The sequence below is a fragment of the Glycine max genome, chromosome 17 (genome assembly GCF_000004515.6).
Source record: "Glycine max cultivar Williams 82 chromosome 17, Glycine_max_v4.0, whole genome shotgun sequence".
Lineage (NCBI taxonomy): Eukaryota > Viridiplantae > Streptophyta > Magnoliopsida > Fabales > Fabaceae > Glycine > Glycine max.
Window position 1 is genome coordinate 20,122,934 of NC_038253.2, and position 21,495 is coordinate 20,144,428.

Here is a 21,495-nt window from a genome sequence, read left to right on the forward strand (position 1 = left end):
ATAAAAACACAGCAGTACCAGAAGTACTACTGGTGATATACAACATGCAGAGCATCTAAAACACCCACCATACAGAATTAGACAACAAGTACCCCCCACACATGCTAATAGAGACTAATTTAGCCAATAAAATTTCCAAGATTACATGACCAGTAGTTAAAGGAAGTGCAGAAGTTTTTATCCCTGGACTTCATCCAAGACCACATAAGGAACAAAGCATCTTCCATGACTTTTGGTGGTTCAAATCTGTTGCCTTGGAAAATGAATAGATTCCTATGCTTCCAAATTGAGCTTGTTAAAGCAATCCACCATCTGGGCCATCTGATTTCATTCCTCCCAGCTCTAAAGCCTTCACAGAACTGGATGAAGTGAGATGCTGGAGAGGCTGCTAGGGGACCGACCACCCGCTCCCTGGACTTCATCCAAGACCACATAAGGAACAAAGCATCTTCCATGACTTTTGGTGGTTCAAATCTGTTGCCTTGGAAAATGAATAGATTCCTATGCTTCCAAATTGAGCTTGTTAAAGCAATCCACCATCTGGGCCATCTGATTTCATTCCTCCCAGCTCCAAAGCCTTCACAGAACTGGATGAAGTGAGATGCTGGAGAGGCTGCTAGGGGACCGACCACCCGCTTCCACCTCATAGATTCCCACCAGAAACCATAAGTCAAATAACAATGAAAAAATAAATGACCAGCTTCCTCTTGATGAAACCCGCATAAGGGGCAAGTCTGCTCCTGAATGAGAACATTTCTTCGTAGAAGGTTAAGTCTAGTGGGTAACCTATTTTTGAGAAGTCTCTACGATAAAATCACAGCTCTTGGGGGAATGTTAAGCCTCAAAATTGTCTTGAAAATATTAGCCTGAGGTAGATCTCTGTTAGCAATAATTAACAATCTATAAGCTGATCTAGTTGAATATAAGCCCGAAGGTTCAGCTGATCTAGTTTTCATAGATAAAGCCCGAAGGTTCACCATATTTTGAGTTAACAATTCGAAACCAAAGCCCTGAAAATGCTATCATATTCAAAAATAGCCAAAGCCCGCTCTAATCTGACTACAATGTCAGCCATGGTTGGTCTATCTTTCAGTTTCAAATTCACATAACGGATAGCGGTATCAGCCACTAACTTTACTGCTTCTGTTTCATTCACATCGGGTTGTCCAGCCCTTTGATCCAAAATTTTCTCCAAAAATCCATTTGAAATAGCAGTCACAGCAAAGTCTACCAAATGTTTTCTACTTAATAGGGTGCCTCCATCTTCCCCGTACACGAATGTAGGTCTCTTTCCTGTTAGAAGTTCAAACAGTACAACTCCAAGCCCATGCACATCACTCTCTGCTGACAATGCACCTCGAATAACGTACTCAGGATCAGTGTTCTCAATTATACGTCGTCTGTTTCTCATAAACTTCCATCCAAAATCAGATACTCTTGCCGTCCAGGTGGCATCAAGAAGAATGTTGGAAGACTTGATATCTCCGTGAATAATAAATGAATCTGCATAATTATGAAGATATTCTATTCCTCGAGAGGCATCCAAAGCAATTTTGATCCTCATTTTCCACGAATTCAAGACACTGCTACCCTTGTCATGCAAACGATCATACAAGGACCCATTCTTCATGTACTCATACACACTGAGTCTTTCATAATTCGTTTCACAGAATCCAACCAGCCTAATCAAGTTCTTGTGGTGTAAACCGGATAACAAGGTCAATTTGCTCTCTCTCTTTGGCCAGGTTCCACCCGTCTTGATTGCAACCTCACGACCATCGACAAGTTTACCTCTGTACACAACACTGAAACAGCCAGCACCAATCTGGTTGTGAATTGAGAAATTGTTGGTGGCTGCTACAAGCTCAGCCCAGGTGAATAATCGTGCAGGAACAACCCTCATCGCATTATTGTCCTCTGCCGAAGCAAAACTAGGGACAGGTGATGTTCCCAAATTCGACACAGTCCTGCTACTCCTTATAGCCCAGTCCACTACAGAAGCAAAACTATGGAGGTGGGATGCTCCCAAATTTGACCAAGTCTCACTCTCACTCCTTATGGCACTGTCCACTTTTGAGGCTAACTTTTTAGGTTTTCGTCTTTCTAAATCAGAATTCTTATAAAGAAAGAGTGTTACTTCAACTAAAACTAACGTTGTTCCAAATCTTCTTAGTTAATCGTTACCTACCCCCCCCCCCCTCGAATTTCTACTTTCGATTTGAATTAAAATTGTTGCTCACGAGATGTTTTGATTCACGTTTCTACAGACCTCAGTGGCATTCACTAGCCTTGTTTTTGCTTCTGTTCCCACCCTATTTGTAACTTGTCTATCACATTCTAGCAGGTTGCATTTGCTTCCTTTTGGTTCTGTAAACTATATTCATACATTGAGATTTCATTGTTTAAATTTCTAATTAAGAAGAGTTCTGGCTGAACAAAGTGTCAAGTATTCATACTTGTATCAAATAGGTTTGAGGCTCTCGGATACCCTCCATCAATTTGCAAGTAGTTGCCTGCAAATAATTTTAATTTACAAGTATAAATGGGCATAGGCTAGACGCTCAAAAGAACATGCATCACAACTCTCAAAATTAGTTAGACAACATAAGGGACGTCAATAGGTGAATGTATTTTAAAGAAATTATGGTGGCTGGGCAGACCTTATTAATGGTAGAGATAGACCTTGGCAGAATACTCCTCCTTTGTCATACTCCTTATTAAACTGATTGAACTGCTGTTCATTATGGCAGAATACTCCTCCTTTGTCATACTCCTTATTAAACTGATTGAACTGCTGTTCATTATGGCAGAATACTCCTCCTTTGTCATGACACTTCCTTAATCTTCTTTTTCTTTTTTTCTTCCTTCTCCTTCTCTTCATCAACATCCTCCACCTAAGTAGATGAAAAAAAATAGATATTGAAGTAAAATTGTAATTAAAAAATACCAAAAAATGAAAAAGTAACATTGACTTAATGACTTGTTTAGATGTTATTCTTCGAGTAATAATAACGATTTTTTTTGCATAAAACAAAGAGGGGAACGAGCAACAATTTGAAGGTTGTACATTCAAGAACTTAAGAATTCAAAATAGCTAGTAATAAGAGGGATTTGTTTTTAGGATTTTCTGAGCACCAAGAGCGACTACGCAAGAAGTTTGCACTTGAGGAGGGAAGGATATTTGCAGCTAATGAACAACTTTGTTAACTATTTGTCCTTCAGACTTTCCTGTTTCTTTTTGTTAATATGTAAATGACAATAGTATAAGGCTATGGCGTAAAAACATGGTCTATATTTACTTCTAAAATTGTTAGGGGTAAAAAAGACCATGTCCATAAGCCATAGCCTTATACTATTTATATTTACATATTAGCAAAAGAATTAGTCAAATCTGAAGGACAAATAGTTAAGAAAGTTGTTCATTAGCTGCAAATATCCTTCCCTCGTCAAGTGCAAGCTTCTTGCGTAGCCGCTCTTGGTGCTCAGAAAATCCCAAAAACAAATCCCTCTTATTACTAGCTATTTTGAATTCTTTAGTTCCTGAATGTACAACCTTCAAATTTTTGCTCGTTCCCCTCTTTGTTTTATGCAAAAAAAATCGTTATTATTACTCGAACCATAAGGAATAACATCTAAACAAGTTATGCATAAAATGTTACTTTTTTATTTTTTGGTATTTTTTTAATTACAATTTTACTTCAATATCTATTTTTTTTCATCTACTTAGGTCATTTTTTAATATAAATATGAATTTAAAGGTGATATACTTATAATATAAATTACTTGCTAATGTACTTAAGGCTTTCCTTTCAGATTTCAATGTTGATTTTAAGTTATCAATTGTTACCTCACCACCTTCTATATCACTTATCACAGTTCCATCCAATCACTTATCACTTGTCAGAATGAATTTTGAGAATTTTCAATAATGTCATTTGAAAGAAAATTCTTTTTAGTTTATTTATAAAAAAAGTAATAACTAAAAGTTTAAAATCAGGGAGAGTGGCATGTTAGAAGTCCTTACTTAATAGTATATCTTACAAATTTAAAACGAGAACGGACACTAAATTAATTACTATCCTCTAATATATTTATTTTATATTTGAGTCCAGCAATGGTGTATATATTCATATATTTCTTCAAAAGTATAGCCTTTTAAAATTCTTGAATAGTTAATTAGGAAGGTTAAACTTAGCCAAGTGTTATTTCTTATGAAACATTTATAGCATGAAACACACATGTTTCTATTGTATTAGAAAAAAGCTAAATAAAATGTAAAAAAAATCTTAATTTTGATGAAAATTATGGGAATACTTATCTTGTGTCCCATGTTATGTTATTCGTGTCAAACAAATTCATTAAATCCAGTGTTTTTCTTTTAGGGATTTGTTCAATAAGAATAACAATACTGAGATAATACAGACATTCTCATAATTTTTGTCAAAATCAAGATTCTTTTAACATTTTATTTAGCTTTGTCCAATAAAATAGAAATGTGTGTTTCATTCTAATTCATGCAGTAAATGTTTGTTAGGAAATAACACTCTTAATAAAAGAAAATGTTTAGGTTCTTTGAATTTGTTTAACATTAATAACTTAATATAGTACATTTTTTATTACTAAATAACATACATTAGTCAATATAAGCACTTTCATATGAAGATTTTTTTTATACATTTCATTTAGCTTTTGTTCCAATAAAATGAAAACATGTTTATTTGGGCTAGCATTTACCTAAATGAGATTGTTATATCTTGCGAAACATTTACTACATCAATTACCTCAAAACATATATGTTTCTATTTTATTGGATAGAAGTTAAATACTTGTTCAAGCTCCAAAAGATACCTTGCTAAAGACATTTATAATTTTATATTTTTCATGACATGCTTTTTGGGTACTATTATAAAATTAAAAAATAAAAGGTATCAAATTAAATATAGTATATATAATAAATATTATATTTCTTATTAAGTAATTTTGCATTTTAATTTCTTAATCATTAATTGTAATGACACTAGCTTGTGCTTGTCCATCAACAAAAGAAATTGAAAATGGCCTATTTCTAGTTTAGTGTAAACAAGGGGTGTGAATAATAATATAATTCCATTAAATTATGTGAAAAAAACCTCAAAGATGGATGTGCAGGTAGACATATATATATATATATATATATATATATATATATATGTACTCAGATAATTCTGAAACTGAAAATGACACTCCACTACAAGCTTTGTTCAGTGTCTCCGTCAAACCCTAATCTTTCTTCCACATTAATAATTTTTGGTAATTTCTTTTAAAATTAATACTTACATTCTCCCTTCACATATGGCTTGTCTTCTTCTTCCTCTTCTTCACTGTCCTAGGTGCACCTTTCTCCTTTCTCTTCTTCACCATCTCTTCCAACCAAATTGCTGCTACAGGTGCACCTTTTACAAAACAACGACATACTAACAAAATCAATCAACCAACAACTGAGATCCTTATAAAAACATAACCAAGAAATGAGAAAATGAAACAAAAAGAAAAAGAAAAAAAAATCAAAACAACCAAAAAATCCACCAGAGGTGGGTTCGATGGCTAAGGGAGAAGGGGAGGAAGGAAATATGGCAAGTTTGATCTCCTTTATCAGTAAAAACTAACATTCTAACAATTAATATTTGTTGATGAAAAAGGAAAAACAAAAAAATTCCAATTATTATTTCCCAAGCGGAGCTCTAGATCAAGCTCCTCATCATGGTGGTGACGGCCATGACCATGATGGGTTGAAGAGTCGTTTGTGGGTGGTTCTTGTTCCACTTTCCCAGAATAAGAAGAAGAGAAACCATTATTATTCCTCCCTACAGCAGGAGGAGCAGGCTGAGAACATGTATCATTTTATTTTAATTAAAATTTGTGCTTTTCTTTCTTGAAAGATGAATATATATTGTACGAAATTTCCTCTTAATTAATGTAAATGGACATTTTAGATATTTTTCCCCATGTAGTGTCTATGTGGTGGCATCACTATAGACAGTGGATGCACATCATATTTAATAGCTAGGTAGTATTAACTTTTAAACAGCTATCATCAATTTGGTAACATTGGAAGATGAAATAAAAAATTTAGATGAAAAAATATTAAAACAAACAATAAAGATATTTAAAACTTTATCTCACCTTTTATAATATTAAAAATAGCAATAAATGTTTTAAAATAATTATTGGTGGCATTGAAAATTGTAAAAAAGATAAAATATTATCAGGAGATACTTTCATATTTATCCACTATTGTTAAGAAATATATTTATATTGAAATTTATTAAATTAAGTATAAATTGTTATTTTTAAGAGGAGGAGGAGGAGAGTGTAATTAATTAATTTTAATTTTTAGAATTGTGAAGAGGCCAGCCATGCATTTATGTTTATGCCTGGCTGTTTCTTCTCTTATCTTTTGAATTTAATGGGGAAATAGTACAAGGCACATGCATGCTTTAAACAAGCTAGAAAAATAAGAGATCCTCACGATCATTTATCTAGCCAGCTTAGACAATAGCTGCCACTCACATGCCCTCAGCTTTCCACAGTAGTAATGACATCTTACTTTATTGCAACATTGCCACACATATATGCATCTATCTTTCTAGTTTCCTTTGTTAGGTCTCTTTCCTTTGCCAGCCCCATTCACTTTGTTGCGGCTATATCAACCCAGAATTCAATCTTGCCATATCCAATTTCTAACTATTTAATTCAACTGCATACCTACATCCCAAAAGGAAGAGCTAGGGCACGGGAAAAGGTTAAGTGGAGTCAATTAAAATTTGTTTGCTATGCTGGAATCAATTACCAAGTTTATAACTAATTTTATACACTTCCTATTATTTTTTACAAATTACATATTTTTCTAATTTATATACCTTTTGGTTCCTCCTCTAGTCCTTCTCAGTTCTTCCAAGTTCTGGTAGTCAACATTAAGAATAATTTTTCGATATTCTTCACTTGCACACACATTATTTATGTTAACTAATTCTATTGGCAGAGCTCTCAACTAACTAAAAAAGGTGATTTTTCCTTAATTCATTCAGAATAATCGAATCATTCATTTTTAATAGGATTTTGATCGAAAACCAAACCAATTACCAATAGGTTCAGCAAAAGAACCTACTGAAGTCAACATTCATGCTCATCTAAACAACTACTTTCCAGCTTTGCCAAATACTTTACAACTCCTACGCAGAGGATTCAGGATGGCATTTATTGACAGAACATGACCAATATGAGATTATCTTATATATAATTGAAACATATTATTCCTATAACATGAAGGACCAAATGCCTTAGCCAAACCATATACTTCAAGACTGCTAGTCACTTCAATAGACGATAGCAATATATCAACATAATTAATATTCATGGAGTCTATGATGCCAATTTTAGATTTCAGTTTAAAAAAACTAATTGACACTAGATAAAGTAGCTCAATAGATATATAAGTTAAACTCAAAGAATTGGAATAATCTATGTCAGACTTTTTAACAACCAAGATATGATTGATACCAGAAAATACATGTCTTTCAAGTTTCACCATGATCCATATTATACTCAAGTTTAGAAAATAAAATATATGTTCCATATATGCATAAATGTTATGCAACCACAGTTTTTCAATTTTAGGGTTAGGTTCATTCTTATATACCAAAAATTTGTAGATGATTAATAAAGAATTCATCTCATAGAGGCAACCACAGTTTTCTCATTACATGATGAATAAAGAAATAATCTCATAGAGGAAATCACACTTTTTCGATTTCAGGGTCAGGGCCATTCTTGTATACTGGAATTTTGCAGATGATGTGTGTTTCTGTTTGAGAAACATGCTTTTCAATTTCAGAATAGGTTTCATTTTACTCTCCGAATGCAACAATGTGTGTGTTTCTGTTTATGTGTATCATATATAAGTGCTGCATAACCACTGAATGCATAGACAAACAATGCTAACAATTTGTGTGCAGTAATCGTTACTTGGTGACTACTTAAGACTGCATGTATTTTGTTTCAGCAGGGTCATTCGAATGACGACACCCCCTCCATCTCCCACACAGTCCGAGATTCCTTCTGATGGGACGTCTAGGAAAACTAGACAAGCCACTCGGCTAAGAAGGTTGACAGCAAGAACATTGGAGCAAGCAAGGGCAACAGTCAGTGTGAATCTAGCGACTGGTAGAGGATCCGGACCTCACAATGATCAGTTTCACAGTTACCTTGGAGTTGTGGCACGAGACAAGATTCCAATTGTTCACGCTAGCTGGAATGATGTACCTGAAACACTGAAGAACATGATATGGGATGACATATTGGTAAGTCCCTCATGCTGGTCATTTAATATTTGTTACACACATTCATGTTTATGCTTTTTTGTTTGACACACATGTTTTGTAGGCAAAATTTGACATCCCCGAGGGTGATAATGCCAAAAAGAAGGTGATGTCAACTATGGCAACGCGTTGGAGGCAATTTAAGTCGGCGTTGACAACTAAATATGTGTATGGTAACACTGACGGCCACGCAAAAGATGATCCTTTGGTTAAATATGGCATTAATGAAAAAGATTGGGCCGAGTTTGCAAAAATGAGGCAAACCCCTACCTGGCAGGTTATTTCCAGTTTTAATGTTTTGAGTATGTTACAAACTGTTAATGCTTTTCCTTGGAATAAATGTTTTGCATCATAGTTGACAAATGCTTATTTTTTGATTTCAAGGGGATACGGAAAAAGGCACAAGAAATTCAAAAGTACAATGACTCTCCGCACCTGTTGTCTAGGGGAGGCTATGAGCTGCTAGAAAAAAATTAATGGCTGAAAAAAGGAAGATACGAGAAGAACAAGCAGCATTTACCGAGGACCCTTCATTGTACCTCCCACCATCACCAATTTCTAGACACGAGAAATGGAAGAGTGCACGCACAAAACAATATGGCCAGATGACATCTCAAGCCGCCAAAGAAATTGCTGACAAAATTGTAAGCAACTCTTATCATTAATTGTTATTGACAAACAAATCAAAGTTTTAAATGACAACTTCCTTTATGCCTTGATCTTGTTTTGTGTTATATGAACAAGACTCTTTGGAAGAGCAAAGCAGGCAGGGCAGCATTGTGCCTTTCGGACGTGACGATATTTTGAACATGGCTATTGGAAGACCATAGCATCCTGGTCGTGTACGTGGGGCTGGGACAGGGGTTACAATTACGCAGTACTTTGGTCCATCATCGCGTCGGTCTACCACTTCATCAAACATCACTGTAGAACAGTTGGCTGATATAATTGGTAACCTAAAAGAAGAATGGCAAAGACAGGCTGAACAAGAAAACATTAAAAGAGAGGAGGTGTGGATGAGGAGGGTTGAAGAGGAAAAACAGCGCACTATGGACACATTTAAAGGACAAATACAAGAAGCTATCAAGTTGGAGTTGTCACAAATTGCATCACAACATTCAGCCCCACTTCAGCCAAATGATATACAAGTATTAGCAGCAAGGGTAAGCACGAAGGGAAGTTGTGCAGCAGTAGAGACAAATGCATTAGCTAAAAAACCCTCTAAGTTGAATGGTGACAATGTCGGCCTGCATGTAACCGTTGAGAACTCCAACAAATTAGTGGCAGTGGGCAAACGGTGCGACAGTTTTGGCACCATCCACAACGTGCCCTATGCTGATGATGTTGTTCGCGTGAGTGTGGTGGAAGTTATTTTCGGTGATGCGGAGGTTCCAATCCTTACATCAGAAATAAAGTTTGTCAAAGAAGCTTTAGGTAGTTTTGTTCCATGGCCAACACATTTGGTCAAACCCATCTTGCCTGAGGTACGTAATAACATTAATTCCTATAATTTAAAATGGTTACTTACGTAAGTCTTTTTTAAATGTTTTGTACTCCTGTAGGAAGCAGAGAAGGATGTGAGCTCACCATTGAAGACTGTTGAGGAGGAAAAGGCAGATGAGGTTATTGATCCATTGGGAGAGTTGGTGAAGAACTTGTTCGACATTTACCAAAGGCCTGTTGAGGTGTCATGGGATGGTGCTAAATTTGGGATCAATAATGTCAAAGATGGCTTCTTCATCACACACGCTGATGTGAGCGAGATAATATTAGGAGACAAGTGTTTAAACATCTCCATTCTACAGCTATGGCTTATGTAAGTGTATACCCATATTAGCTCAAACATTTGTACACTGTAGAATTGAGTTAGCTACCTTAAATAACCTATTAACTGTATTTTATGACACCATGAATTTTACATAGGTTTATTCATGATTAGAGTGCGAGCATTGGTTATGGATCATTGTATGGGTTCCTTGAACCTCAGTGTATCCACAATGCAAGCAGTAGACGTCAAGAGTGTGAAAATTACATTGGAAGGTGGTTGAAGGAAGTAGGAAAACAAATTTACATAGCACCTTATTTAAACCAGTAAGTTGAGCAAATAATGTTGGTCGAGTACGGTAATGTTTAACATATTGACTTAATGAAGTATCTTTACCTGTTCAGGGCCCATTGGCAGCTCGTTGTATTGTGCCCAGGCGACAATGTAGTGGTTTGGTTTTGTTCTTTGAAGAAGAAGCCGGATGCTGCCATCAAAGGTGCAGTAAACAGGTTAGTGCTGCCTCTACCGTGCCTCAATACTCCTACAGCAAACCACCAATGATCGTAATGCTTTGTTTCTATTTTGAAAATAGTGCAATGAAATCAGTCACCAAAACTGCAGAGGGAAAGCCACCTCAGCATGGGCCTCAGTGGATTGAAGCAAAGGTACATGTTTATTTAAATTCCAAATGCCATATGGATGTCATTTCTGTTTGCGTTGATTGAATTCACAACGTAATGTGTGTGCGTATGTCGTGTAGAGTCATGTTCAAACAGGAAATTACGAGTGTGGATACTATGTTATGCAATGGATATGGTGCATCGTAAGTGGTGGATTGAAGGATGGCTGGATTCACGTATGTTTCTGATTATTGATTTACTTGTTAATGTAATTAGACGTCATTACTTTTTACCTGATGCTATGTGATTTACTAATAAATTCATATATACATGTGCAGTGGTTTTCTGATCGATCACCGCTAACAGAAGAGACCATGACCACACTCCAGCATAAATGGGCGGCCTATTTTATCCAAATGAAGAAATGCGAACCAAGAAAAAATTTGATAACTTAGGAACAGTTTTCGTGTAGGCCAGAATTTTATTTGTTTGCTGAGAACAGTACATTGTTTAGATAACTTGAGTTGTATATTGAATTTAATTTTCTCTCAGCTTGAACAATTTCCTATCCAGCCCTTCAATGTGGCCGTGTGCCTTGAACAGTATATTGTTTCAGTTAATGCTTGAGTTGTATACTGAATTTAATTTTCTCTCTGCTTTTTGTTTCACTTAACATTTGATAACTAACTTTTTTGCTTGTACTTAATTGTCTATCATAATGTTGTCGTGTCATTAACTTTTACTGCTACAATTGCTGACTTTAAACCCAGCTAGGTAACTTATGCTCAGGGTGGTGCTGACAAGGACTACAAGGAGGTACCCCCACCTCCTTTGTTTAAACTTGCAGGTGACCTGAAATTACCATCAGGGTGGTGGTCACTTTGTTGTTCCTCTAAATTACCATATTTAAGTCTGTGATCTATTGGGTTTGTTTGTTCTTGTTGTTGCTACAGGGGGACACATCAACCAAGCTGTGACCTTCAACAGATCTTATTACAAGGTAATCACTTCAATGAACAAATGGTTGAGTCACTAGGGATCCTTAATTAAGCTCTGTGTCTTAATTTAATGACTTTAAAATCAACAGACATTATATATCATGCATGTATCCTTCTAAGAAGCATTTTCATCTGCTTTTAGGATTTTCAAAGTGCTTATATCATCTTTTTATTCCTTAATTATGTGCTCTTATGATTAAATTTGACTAATTAAATGTATATTTCTCCCGATTATTATGATCAGGTTCAAATTATAGGACAATTGTGCACGTACTATAACCTGAACAGCCATCCACAAGGCTTGGGTTAAAAATAAAACCGTGGAACCAGCACATTATTACTGCACAATTTGCTGTTAAAAAAAAAACATTCCACGACGGTTCTAAGGAAATGACCGTCGTAGAAACGTGATGTTTCTAAGACGGACCTACAAAGCAAACCGTAGTAGTATTAATTCCCTATTTTACGACGGTCGTCGGCAACAGAAGACCGTAGTAGTATGAATACAAGTCTACGACGGTCCATGCCATACAACCGTCGTAGAACACGTTTATCTCAACGACGGTGTCGTTACGTGACCGTAGTAGTATTAACACCGTCTCTTACGACGGTCGTCCGCAACAAAACACCGTTGTAGTGATAGGACCATTCTACGACGGTTTTGGGTAGACAACCGTCATAGTCTGTTGTTACTTCTACGACGGTGGTGTCCCCATGCCCGTCGTAGTCTATTGTTACTTCTACGACAGGGCTGTTGACAGCCGTGTTTGAATTGTGGACCTTTCTACGACGGTCCTTTGGAAACAACCGTCGTAGAACAAGATTATGTCTACGACGGTGCTGTCCTTATGGCCGTCGTAGTCTCTAGTAAGTTCTAAAGACGGGGCTGACCGATAGCCCGTCTTAGAATTCTGTAATATCTACGATGGTTTTCTATAACCGTCTTTGAAAGCCATCGAATTTATTACGTCGTCACAGACAACGACGGTCTTCAACCGACGTAGTATACCCATTTTAACCGACGTTGAATTCTGCTTTTGTAGTAGTGAACCTAAGAACTCTCATTTAGGGCATTCTTTCTTCTCTCTCATCATTTTTTGTTCTCTTTATTTTATTTATTTATTTACCTATTTTACTATTTACACCGTTGTTTTTACTAAACCTAGTCTTATTTGCAATTTTTTTCATATGGCATCACAAAAAAGAAGATCAGTGCCCACTCAAGGAGGGGAATCCACTTAGGATTCCTCTTGCTTCACTATAGAGACAGTTTGGCACCGATATCAAGACAATGTTCACCTCGAGAACATTATACCGGAGAGGAACATGGAGCTCTTCGTAGGCATGTTTAATGAATTTTACAGAGAGCTCCAACGGAGGTAGTGACATCGGGTACTCACCAAACTTCCGAAGAAGTAGATTGATGTTGCCTTGGTCAAAGAATTCTATTCCAACATCTATGACCTAGATGACGACACTCCAAAGTACTGCAAGGTGCAGGGCATGTCATCCGATTCGATGCGGAGACCATTAATGATTTTCTTGACACCCCCGTCGTCCTTGCTGATAGAGAAGAATATTCGACATACTCCCAATACTTGGACACGTACCCGGATCATCAGGCCATCGCGGTAGCTCTATGCACACCCAAAGAAGGATTCGTCCTGAACGCCGACGAGGCCCCATGGAAGTTGTTGCGGAAAGATCTCACCACGCTCGCTTAGACATGGAGCGTACTTTCTTACTTTAACCTTGTCACTACCTCTCATTCTTCTGATCTTAATGTTGACAGGGCAAGGCTAATATATGGCTTGGTGATGAAGATGGACATCACTACTAGAGATAAGGCATTCTAAATCGGTCGCAGAGTACCATTTATGACGGTTTTCGCCCGTCATAAACCATGCGTGTCATAGAAAGGCACAGCCTAGACAAAGGTGGTTTCAAAACCGTCTTAGTATAGGAGACTATCTAAGACGGTTATTGAATAACCATTTTTGAATGTGGCCATTTTCTAAGACAGTCATACAAATAACTGTTTTAGATAGTCAAGACTGTATTTGACTTTATAAGACAGGTGTCTCGATAACTGTTTTAGAAATTCAATGATGTTGCACCCTTTTTAAGACAGGTGTCTCAATATCCGCCTTAATAAGTCTGCATTTCTAAGACGGTTATCCGAATAACTGCCTTAGAAAGTCAATGTTCTAGCTTGCTATCTAAGATGGTTATTTGAATAACCGTCTTAGTTTATGTAACATTCTAAAATGGTCTACTACGTAACCGTCTTGGAATAATTTTTTTTTTGCAGCTGTCTCAGCTTTAACTGTACATTCACGTGGTACTTCCAATGTTGAAGATGAGTACATGATTTTACTCCCAAATTTGAAAATGCAAGTGAAATAAAACAGCAAACAACACACAATTTAGCTAATTATAATTTTAATGTATCCATGTTTTTTGAACAAAAAAAAATACACTTTTGGGACTTGTAAACATCAGTCAGCAATTAATGAATTTAATGTACGTAGCAGTCAGGTGTTTAAAAATTACAAGGTTTTAAGTAACGTATATATAAGATGATATACCAACTGTTTTAATGACCCATATCATCGACGGTAAACGACAAAAGATAATCAATCTTGTAATAAGGTGCATTTTCTTCATATATCACAGCCAAGCACATCAAATGTAATTAGAAGAGGGCAATGGTCCTATTTGGCGAATTATGTTTGAGCCGCAGTTTTTTGTGGTTCTCGATTTTTTGTAGCTTTAGCTGCTAGCTGCACGTGTCTGGGCTTTCATTTGCTCAACTTTGGCCTAAAATGCATATAGTTTCAATCAAAGGCAAGTGAGTAGTAAAGACTTTAACTAAAGTATTTCTAAAGCTATACATTGGAGTTTATTTTGTTGATTCAAACTAATTGTATTCATGAAGTTTCTGACATCTTTAATGAAGAGAGAATGTTTCTATTATTTTATTTGAATCCTTCACCACAACGTGTTTAATATACAAATATTCTTAAGGAAGAGACAATGATAAATATAACAATGCTTAATGGAGAAATCTTACATTGGTTTATAAGTATACTAATGTTAAAAGTCCATGCATGCATGACTAAAAAATAAAAGTTTATGTCGTGTTATGATTTATAAATTAATTAGTACGGTTTTTTAAGAAGATAATATTGTCTGTCCTATTTCTCTCACTCCTAATTTTTTATCTAAGAGAAACAAGTGGGAAAAATAAAAACTAAAGATGAGAAAGTGTTTTTGTTTACCCAATGGTCATATGGAGAGGGATTCTAGAGGCAACAGATGAGAAAGCGAAAGATGAAAACAGGATGGATTCTGAGGTACATCCATATCTATACCTCTTCTCTTTTTGGTGATTGAAATTGTATTGGTTTTATCTGTTGCACTGTTTTTGGTTCATCATTTATGCTAAATTACTCTGCATTATAGCTGCATTTTTGTTATTTTTATATTGACAGATTGATATTGAGCTTGCTCAGTTCATGAAAGGATACTTCAAAGGGCTTATTCTTGAAAATGGTTGGCCACAGTTATTGAAATTGAAAGATTGGCCTTCACCTAGTATGGCTGAAGAATTTCTGTTGTACCAAAGACCTGAGTTTATCAACAAACTACCTTTACTTCAGTATATTCACTCCAAGTGGGGCCTTCTCAATGTTGCAGCTAAATTGCCTCATTACTCCCTGCAGAATGATGTAGGACCCAAGATATATATATGTTATGGGATTAGTGATGAACTTGGTAGAGGTGACTCAGTGACAAATCTCCACTTCAATATGCGTGACATGGTATATTACTTAACCCTCATTAACCCATGAGATGATAAATGGTCTTTTTTTTTACTTTTATAGTTTGAATAGATACAAGTTATTATTTACAGCCACTTTATGGTAATCTGGGTTCCTAGACAGACTGCAAGTTCTTCATTGTTAATTTATGTTTGGTTATGTATTTATCATGGTCTTCCCATATTAATATATGCAGGTTGATATTTGTACCTCATTACCAATTGTCTAATAAGTTCTATGCATACTCAAATGTTGAATGTTTACCCAAACTCTACTACATACTGTGCATTTGTGTTTAATATTTTAAAGTTCTCTCTCTCTTCCCTATTATCTTGTCTAGAGTGAAATAATGGATTTTTGATTTATTTGAAGAAAAGGAAAGAAATGGGGCTATGAGTAAGTAACAAATAGTTAATTTACCGAGTTTCAACAGGTGTACCTTTTGGTTCATACAAATGAAGTAAATCTGAAGGACTGGGCAGAGAACTAAAGTTGAAATGATGCAAAAAGCTAAAGCTAATAATTAAGGAATTTGAGCCAAAAGAATCACATGGGGATCCTCAAATATCCTCAAGGGGGAGTTCACCTGATTCCTCACTTAGTACAAAAAGTAGTGGACTGGAAATAGACTCAAACCAGAATAAGTCAATTATGGATCAAGGGTTTGAAATTTATTCTAGTGCTGAAGGTAATACGGCCAATTGTAAACTTCCATTCAATCAAAATGGAGACGTCTATGAGAAAACACATCCTGGAGTTCTTTGGGGTGTTTTTCATCGGCAGGATGTTCCAATATTGACTAAAAATTTGAAAATACATTGGAAGGAATTTGGGAAGTCAGATGATCTTGGAAATGAATTTGTAAGTCTTTAAGAAAGCATTTAAAATTTTACATTGCTTCCCCCTTTTTATTGGTTAGCTAACTAATTTTGTTTTTTTTTATTATTGCTGATGGTACTCTCTGGATTCAAGGTTGAATGGCCTCTTTATGATGGAGCTATTTTTCTTGACAAACACCATAAAAGAAATTTGAAGGAAGAATTTGGTAAGATCTTATGTTTTTCTTTCTTTCTTTGAATTCTTCAAGAGCTAGATAGATAAGTGGTACAAGTTAGTTTGACATGGTGGAATTACATAGGTCCTTGCCTTGCCCTTGGGAGCTCCTTCACCCCCATAAGTTGAGAAAATCTTGTAGAGTTCCTTCAATGATGGTAATGAGTGTGATGGGGAAACATAATTCCCCCCTTTTTTGTGAGTTTAAGAATTTTTTAAGGGAAGTGAATATAAGGAGGACAATTCCTTCTTGATCCCCTAGAGTTATGTTTGGAAGCTTTTGATTGATGCGGAAGGGAGGAATGGTAAAAAAATTAATGTTTGGAAGCTTTAAGTAACGAAAATGAGTGGAGTTCTTATCCTAGTTTTAGAGGTATAAATAGAATAAGAATGGGTTAATTGCTTTTAGTGGTATAAATGGAATAAGAAGGAGTTAATTTCTTTTCCTTCGTCAAACTTTTTTCTACAAAGGTTTAAGTCAATTTGTTGGAAAGCCACTTTAATTGTTGTTACCCCTAACTTGCCTATTAGAGTTGGTTGCCAATGTCTCGGATAGAGCTACCTATGAAGGGTCTGACTAGAAAGCCTGAGTGAAGTGTCGTAGTGTGTAGCCACTAAAATGACTTTTCGCGGGTTGAGGTCCCTCGTCGATTAGAGATAAGGCGTAAGTAGTACTTATAAAGCTTGGGCAATTCTTACCATATGAGATAGTTTTGTGGGCTCTAGTTAGGCCCTAAACCCTAAATCTAAAATGGTACATTGTTTGGGCACCAACATTTCCATGCTCTAGGCCCATAGCCCTAGGTGTTAGGGGGTGTGTTAGACAGCTGCCTTAATTGTAGTCACCCCTAACCCTCCTTAATTACAGCATATTAGAGTTGATTGCCAATGTCTTGGAAAAGACTACCTAAGAAGGGACCTTCAATAGCATAAATAATCGTATATTGATTTCATTGCAAACATAGTGTAAATGTCAAAGACAGGTTGAGGTTACACCCTCGAATTGGTATTTTGGTTCCAACAGAATGTGCTGAAAGATGTGACATACAAGGGTACAAAATATGTAACACCCTGAAATATTACTAGTTATAAATTGATATTTAATTGTATTGATCATGTTATTTGACTATATGGTTAACTTGAATGAATTGAGGTATAACTTGAATTAGTCATGTGTGAATTTCTTGATGTGGATGTTGAGTTATGTGGAGTTTTGTTAAACTAAGTTGAAATTATGAGATTTCAGATTTTACCTAAACCTAGTTCAGTAAAATCATGATACTAGATTCGTTAACCGTTAGATCGTCTTAACATTTCTTCTGGAGCTTCCTAAGACACTTCTCCATAGTCTAACCGTTGGGATTTTAAAATTACCAATTTTTGGTGTCTCGCTAAGCGAGAAAGGCGTGCTGAGAGTAATTCGAACCCAAGAGAGAATTGCGTTGTGTGAGATTTGGCCCGCTAAGCGAGCCCTAGTGTAGAGGGAGTTGCGCTAAGCCCGAATTATCACGCTAAGCGAGAAAAGTGGACTCTGGCTTAGTGAGACAGGCTTGCTAAGTGAGATCTGTAGATTATAAATACGTTCCTCAACGTGAAAAACATGATTTTTCACTCCCCTTTTCTCCAAAACGTCACCCAAACACTAACACCTCCTTTTCCACCACCCACAACCACCAGTGGCCGCCACGAGCCGCCGTTGCTTGCCACCAAACCCCCCCACCAAGAGAAACATCTTAATCAGAGCGGAATCCTTGGAATCCTCCTCAAGGATTCGATGGAGAGAATTCCCCCAATCCTCCATTTCAAAGCTTCTATGAGGTAATCTTGACTTCTAAGCCTTTCTCTTAGTTAGTTTGGGTTCCTCTTAGTGCCTCTTGTATGTTGGGTACTGTCGCAACCTACCCTTTTGCGGGCGAGTGAGGCGAGGCTCACGGGTGTGTCTTCCATGGGAGGAAAATGTGCGGAGTCGCCACCAACGTTTATTGAAAGGAAAACATTGGAAAAACCAAAGGAAACTGGTCATAAAGAATATTCCAGATTCAGGAGTTATGTTTACGCTTGAGGAAGGTATTAGCACCTCTCACGTTTGTCCCAAAGGACAACAGCCTTAGATTTAGAGTTGCGTGAAATCATGTATCCTAAATTTTTTGTCTCTTTTTATTTTTGAGGTCGACAAAAGCGGGATTTTTGCTCCTACGTATCCTCCATCAAAGAGGAAATCAGACCTACGTAGTTCTTTCAAAAGGGGCGAATCAAGTGATTCTTTTTACTTGGAAGGTGGTCATTTAAGGCGTTGAACCTTAAAATGATCCAATTTACTTGGTGAGAAAGCTAAGGCGTTGGACCTCTAACCATCTCACGAGGTCGACAAAAGCGGGGCTTTTGCTCCTACGTATCCTCCATCGAAGAGGAAATCAGACCTACGTAGTTCTCGCAAAAGGCAGTAAAGTGATGTGTTGATTTTATGCTTTTGAACGGTCCATGTTAACCGATAAAAACAAAGAGGACCGTTTAAGGCGTTGGACCTTAAAATGGTTTTTAGTGATTTTTTGCGGACAAACTTGATTTGTGAGTTGATTTTAGCCTTAGTTTCACTTTGGTTATTAGTCAATTCAGTCAAGGAAACTTCCAAAGAAAAACATCCGATCGATTTTTTTATTATTTTATTTAAAGATATTTTGATTATTTTATTATTATTTTGCTTTTTTTTGTTTAACCGAGGTTACAGCGTGAACGATCGGTTAGATTCTGTTTTAACAGTGATTAAATGAGATTACAACGCAAATAATCGATTGAAATTCATTTTATCATTTATTAGGCGAGAAAACGGCTTAAACGATCGGTTAAAGCTCGTTAAAAACGGAAGAAAAAAGAAACCGAAATTAAACGAAATAAATATGAAAGCGAAAAAAACATGAAATGAATTAAAAGTCTCTAATTTGGAAACTTACCCGTTGAAGAACGAAAAACGGATGAAGAACGGTGAAGAACGGAGGAAAACCTTCACGGATTTGCTTACGGAAACCTCTCGGAAGCGTTACGGAAGCACCTCGGCTTGGATTTTCTTCCCAGAAACAATTTTTTTCACCCAAAACAGCTGAAATGCATAGCCAAGGGAATTAAGGACCCTTAGAACAACCCCCTTTTGCCTATTTATAGGAAAAAGGGGGAGGAGGTTGCCGCCCAGCTCGCCCGAGCTGGGTTGCTTCCTCCAAAAGCAATCCTGCTTTGAAAATACTTTGGAAGGCCCAAATTAAAAATTTCAAAAAATGCTATTTGCACCCCCCATTTTGATAAGTTCACCCATTCTTTCGTAATTTACGGAAAAGTTACGAAAGCCTTACGGAAGCCTATATCTTCTTTTTTCTCTTCCTTCTCACCCATATTAAGTGAAATATGCTTATTTAGGGTTATGAGAATTCTACGGAAGCATTACGGGAGTCCCAGAAGCCCCGGAAACCATTTTTTAACAAAACGGGGGAGGTGGTTGCCGCCCAGCTCGGCCAGGCGAGCTGGGTTGTTTCCACCTTAAGCAAGGAAATGCCCAGAATCCTCTAGAAGGGCCTAGATTTGATAATTGCTATTTGCATCCCCCATTTTACTAAATACACCCCCTTTGCCCTTTTTTGCTGATTCTTTTTCCGTAACGATACTTGTTTTCTTTCCGTAATGTCACAAAACTTTACGGATTACCCAACCATCCCCTCTTTGGCTTTCGGAATGTTACGAAACTTTAGGGATTGCACAATAATGTTTCCTTTCGACTCCCGACATGTCGCGGAACTTAACAAATTGCTTAACGATGGGTGTCAAGTTCCTCGAAGCGGTCAAGCGAAGGTCGCATCCCAACAAACAGATGGTCCTCGGACGAAATTAGGGTATGAAAGTTGCCCCTCTTTACTTACCTTTTATCGGAGATAGGAGGAAAGTAAAGATAAGACATTGATTTCGTCCGTCTTAGCCTCTTCCGTAATTAATCTATGATGATTCCCGAAGGCCATCCTTTGCCCATCATGGGGATTTAATTGATCTTAATCACAATAGTTCCAACCAAAATGATTTGAAATAATTGGCTCCCGTCTCTCCTTTTTTTTTCTGCATAACACAAAACAAACAAAAGATAACATAATATACACGTATACACATTTTTTGGTGGAGGAACCGATTGGGAAAACAACAAAAATTGTATTTTCCCCTCACTGGGGGCTCCGTACTTGATAATGGAGGACGCACGAACAACGCTAGGCAATCAATTCGCGGGGCTCTGGACTTGATGGTGGAGGATGCATGAACAGCGCTAGGCAATCAATTCATGGGGCTCCGAACTTGATGATGGAGGATGCATGAACAGCGCTAGGCAATCAATTCATGGGGCTCCGGACTTGATGGTGGAGGATGCATGAACAGCGCTAGGCAATCAATTCATGGGGCTCCGAACTTGATGATGGAGGATGCATGAACAGCGCTAGGCAATCAATTCATGGGGCTCCGGACTTGATGGTGGAGGATGCATGAAAAACGCTAGGCAATCAATTCGTGGGGCTCTGGACTCGATGGTGAAGGATGCATGAACAGTGCTAGGCAATCAATTCATGGGGCTCCAGACTTGATGGGGGAGGATGAATGAACAACGCTAGGCAATCAATTCATGGGGCTCCAAATATGATCTGAATTTAGGATCGAATGGTCCACCGGGTTCTTTCACCTAAAAGGCGAACATGCTTTAGCAAGGAAAAAAATAAATCATTCACGAGAGCACCATATTTTAGAGAAACAATATGCTTATGCTAAAATAGTTTTCCTTGTAACTGAAATGAAGGGTAGGATGTCAACGTTTAGCTTTTAAATGAACATTCAAGGGAAACGTCGGGTAAGTGT

The 21,495-nt window shown here is 36.9% G+C and overlaps 1 protein-coding gene across 1 annotated transcript; it reads right to left on the bottom strand.

The window, feature by feature from the left end:
- Positions 1-988: 988 nt before the first annotated feature.
- On the bottom strand, positions 989-2,829 carry LOC106796655 (putative serine/threonine-protein kinase-like protein CCR3). Its single transcript, XM_014769555.1, has 4 exons — positions 2,683-2,829; positions 2,457-2,513; positions 2,270-2,374; positions 989-2,116 (listed from the first exon to the last, which is right to left on the bottom strand). The coding sequence occupies exons 1-4, from the start codon at positions 2,827-2,829 to the stop codon at positions 989-991; spliced, it is 1,437 nt and encodes a 478-aa protein (XP_014625041.1).
- Positions 2,830-21,495: the final 18,666 nt, after the last annotated feature.

Excerpts from the sequence above, each read along its gene's own strand:
- LOC106796655 (XM_014769555.1), bottom strand. The coding sequence starts at position 2,829 with ATGACAAAGGAGGAGTATTCTGCCATAATGAACAGCAGTTCAATCAGT. Across the intron at positions 2,375-2,456 it reads CTCAAACCTATTTGATACAA|TTTACAGAACCAAAAGGAAG; the intron begins GTATGAATACTT and ends GTATGAATATAG. Across the intron at positions 2,117-2,269 it reads GGCTAGTGAATGCCACTGAG|AATTCTGATTTAGAAAGACG; the intron begins GTCTGTAGAAAC and ends TTTCTTTATAAG.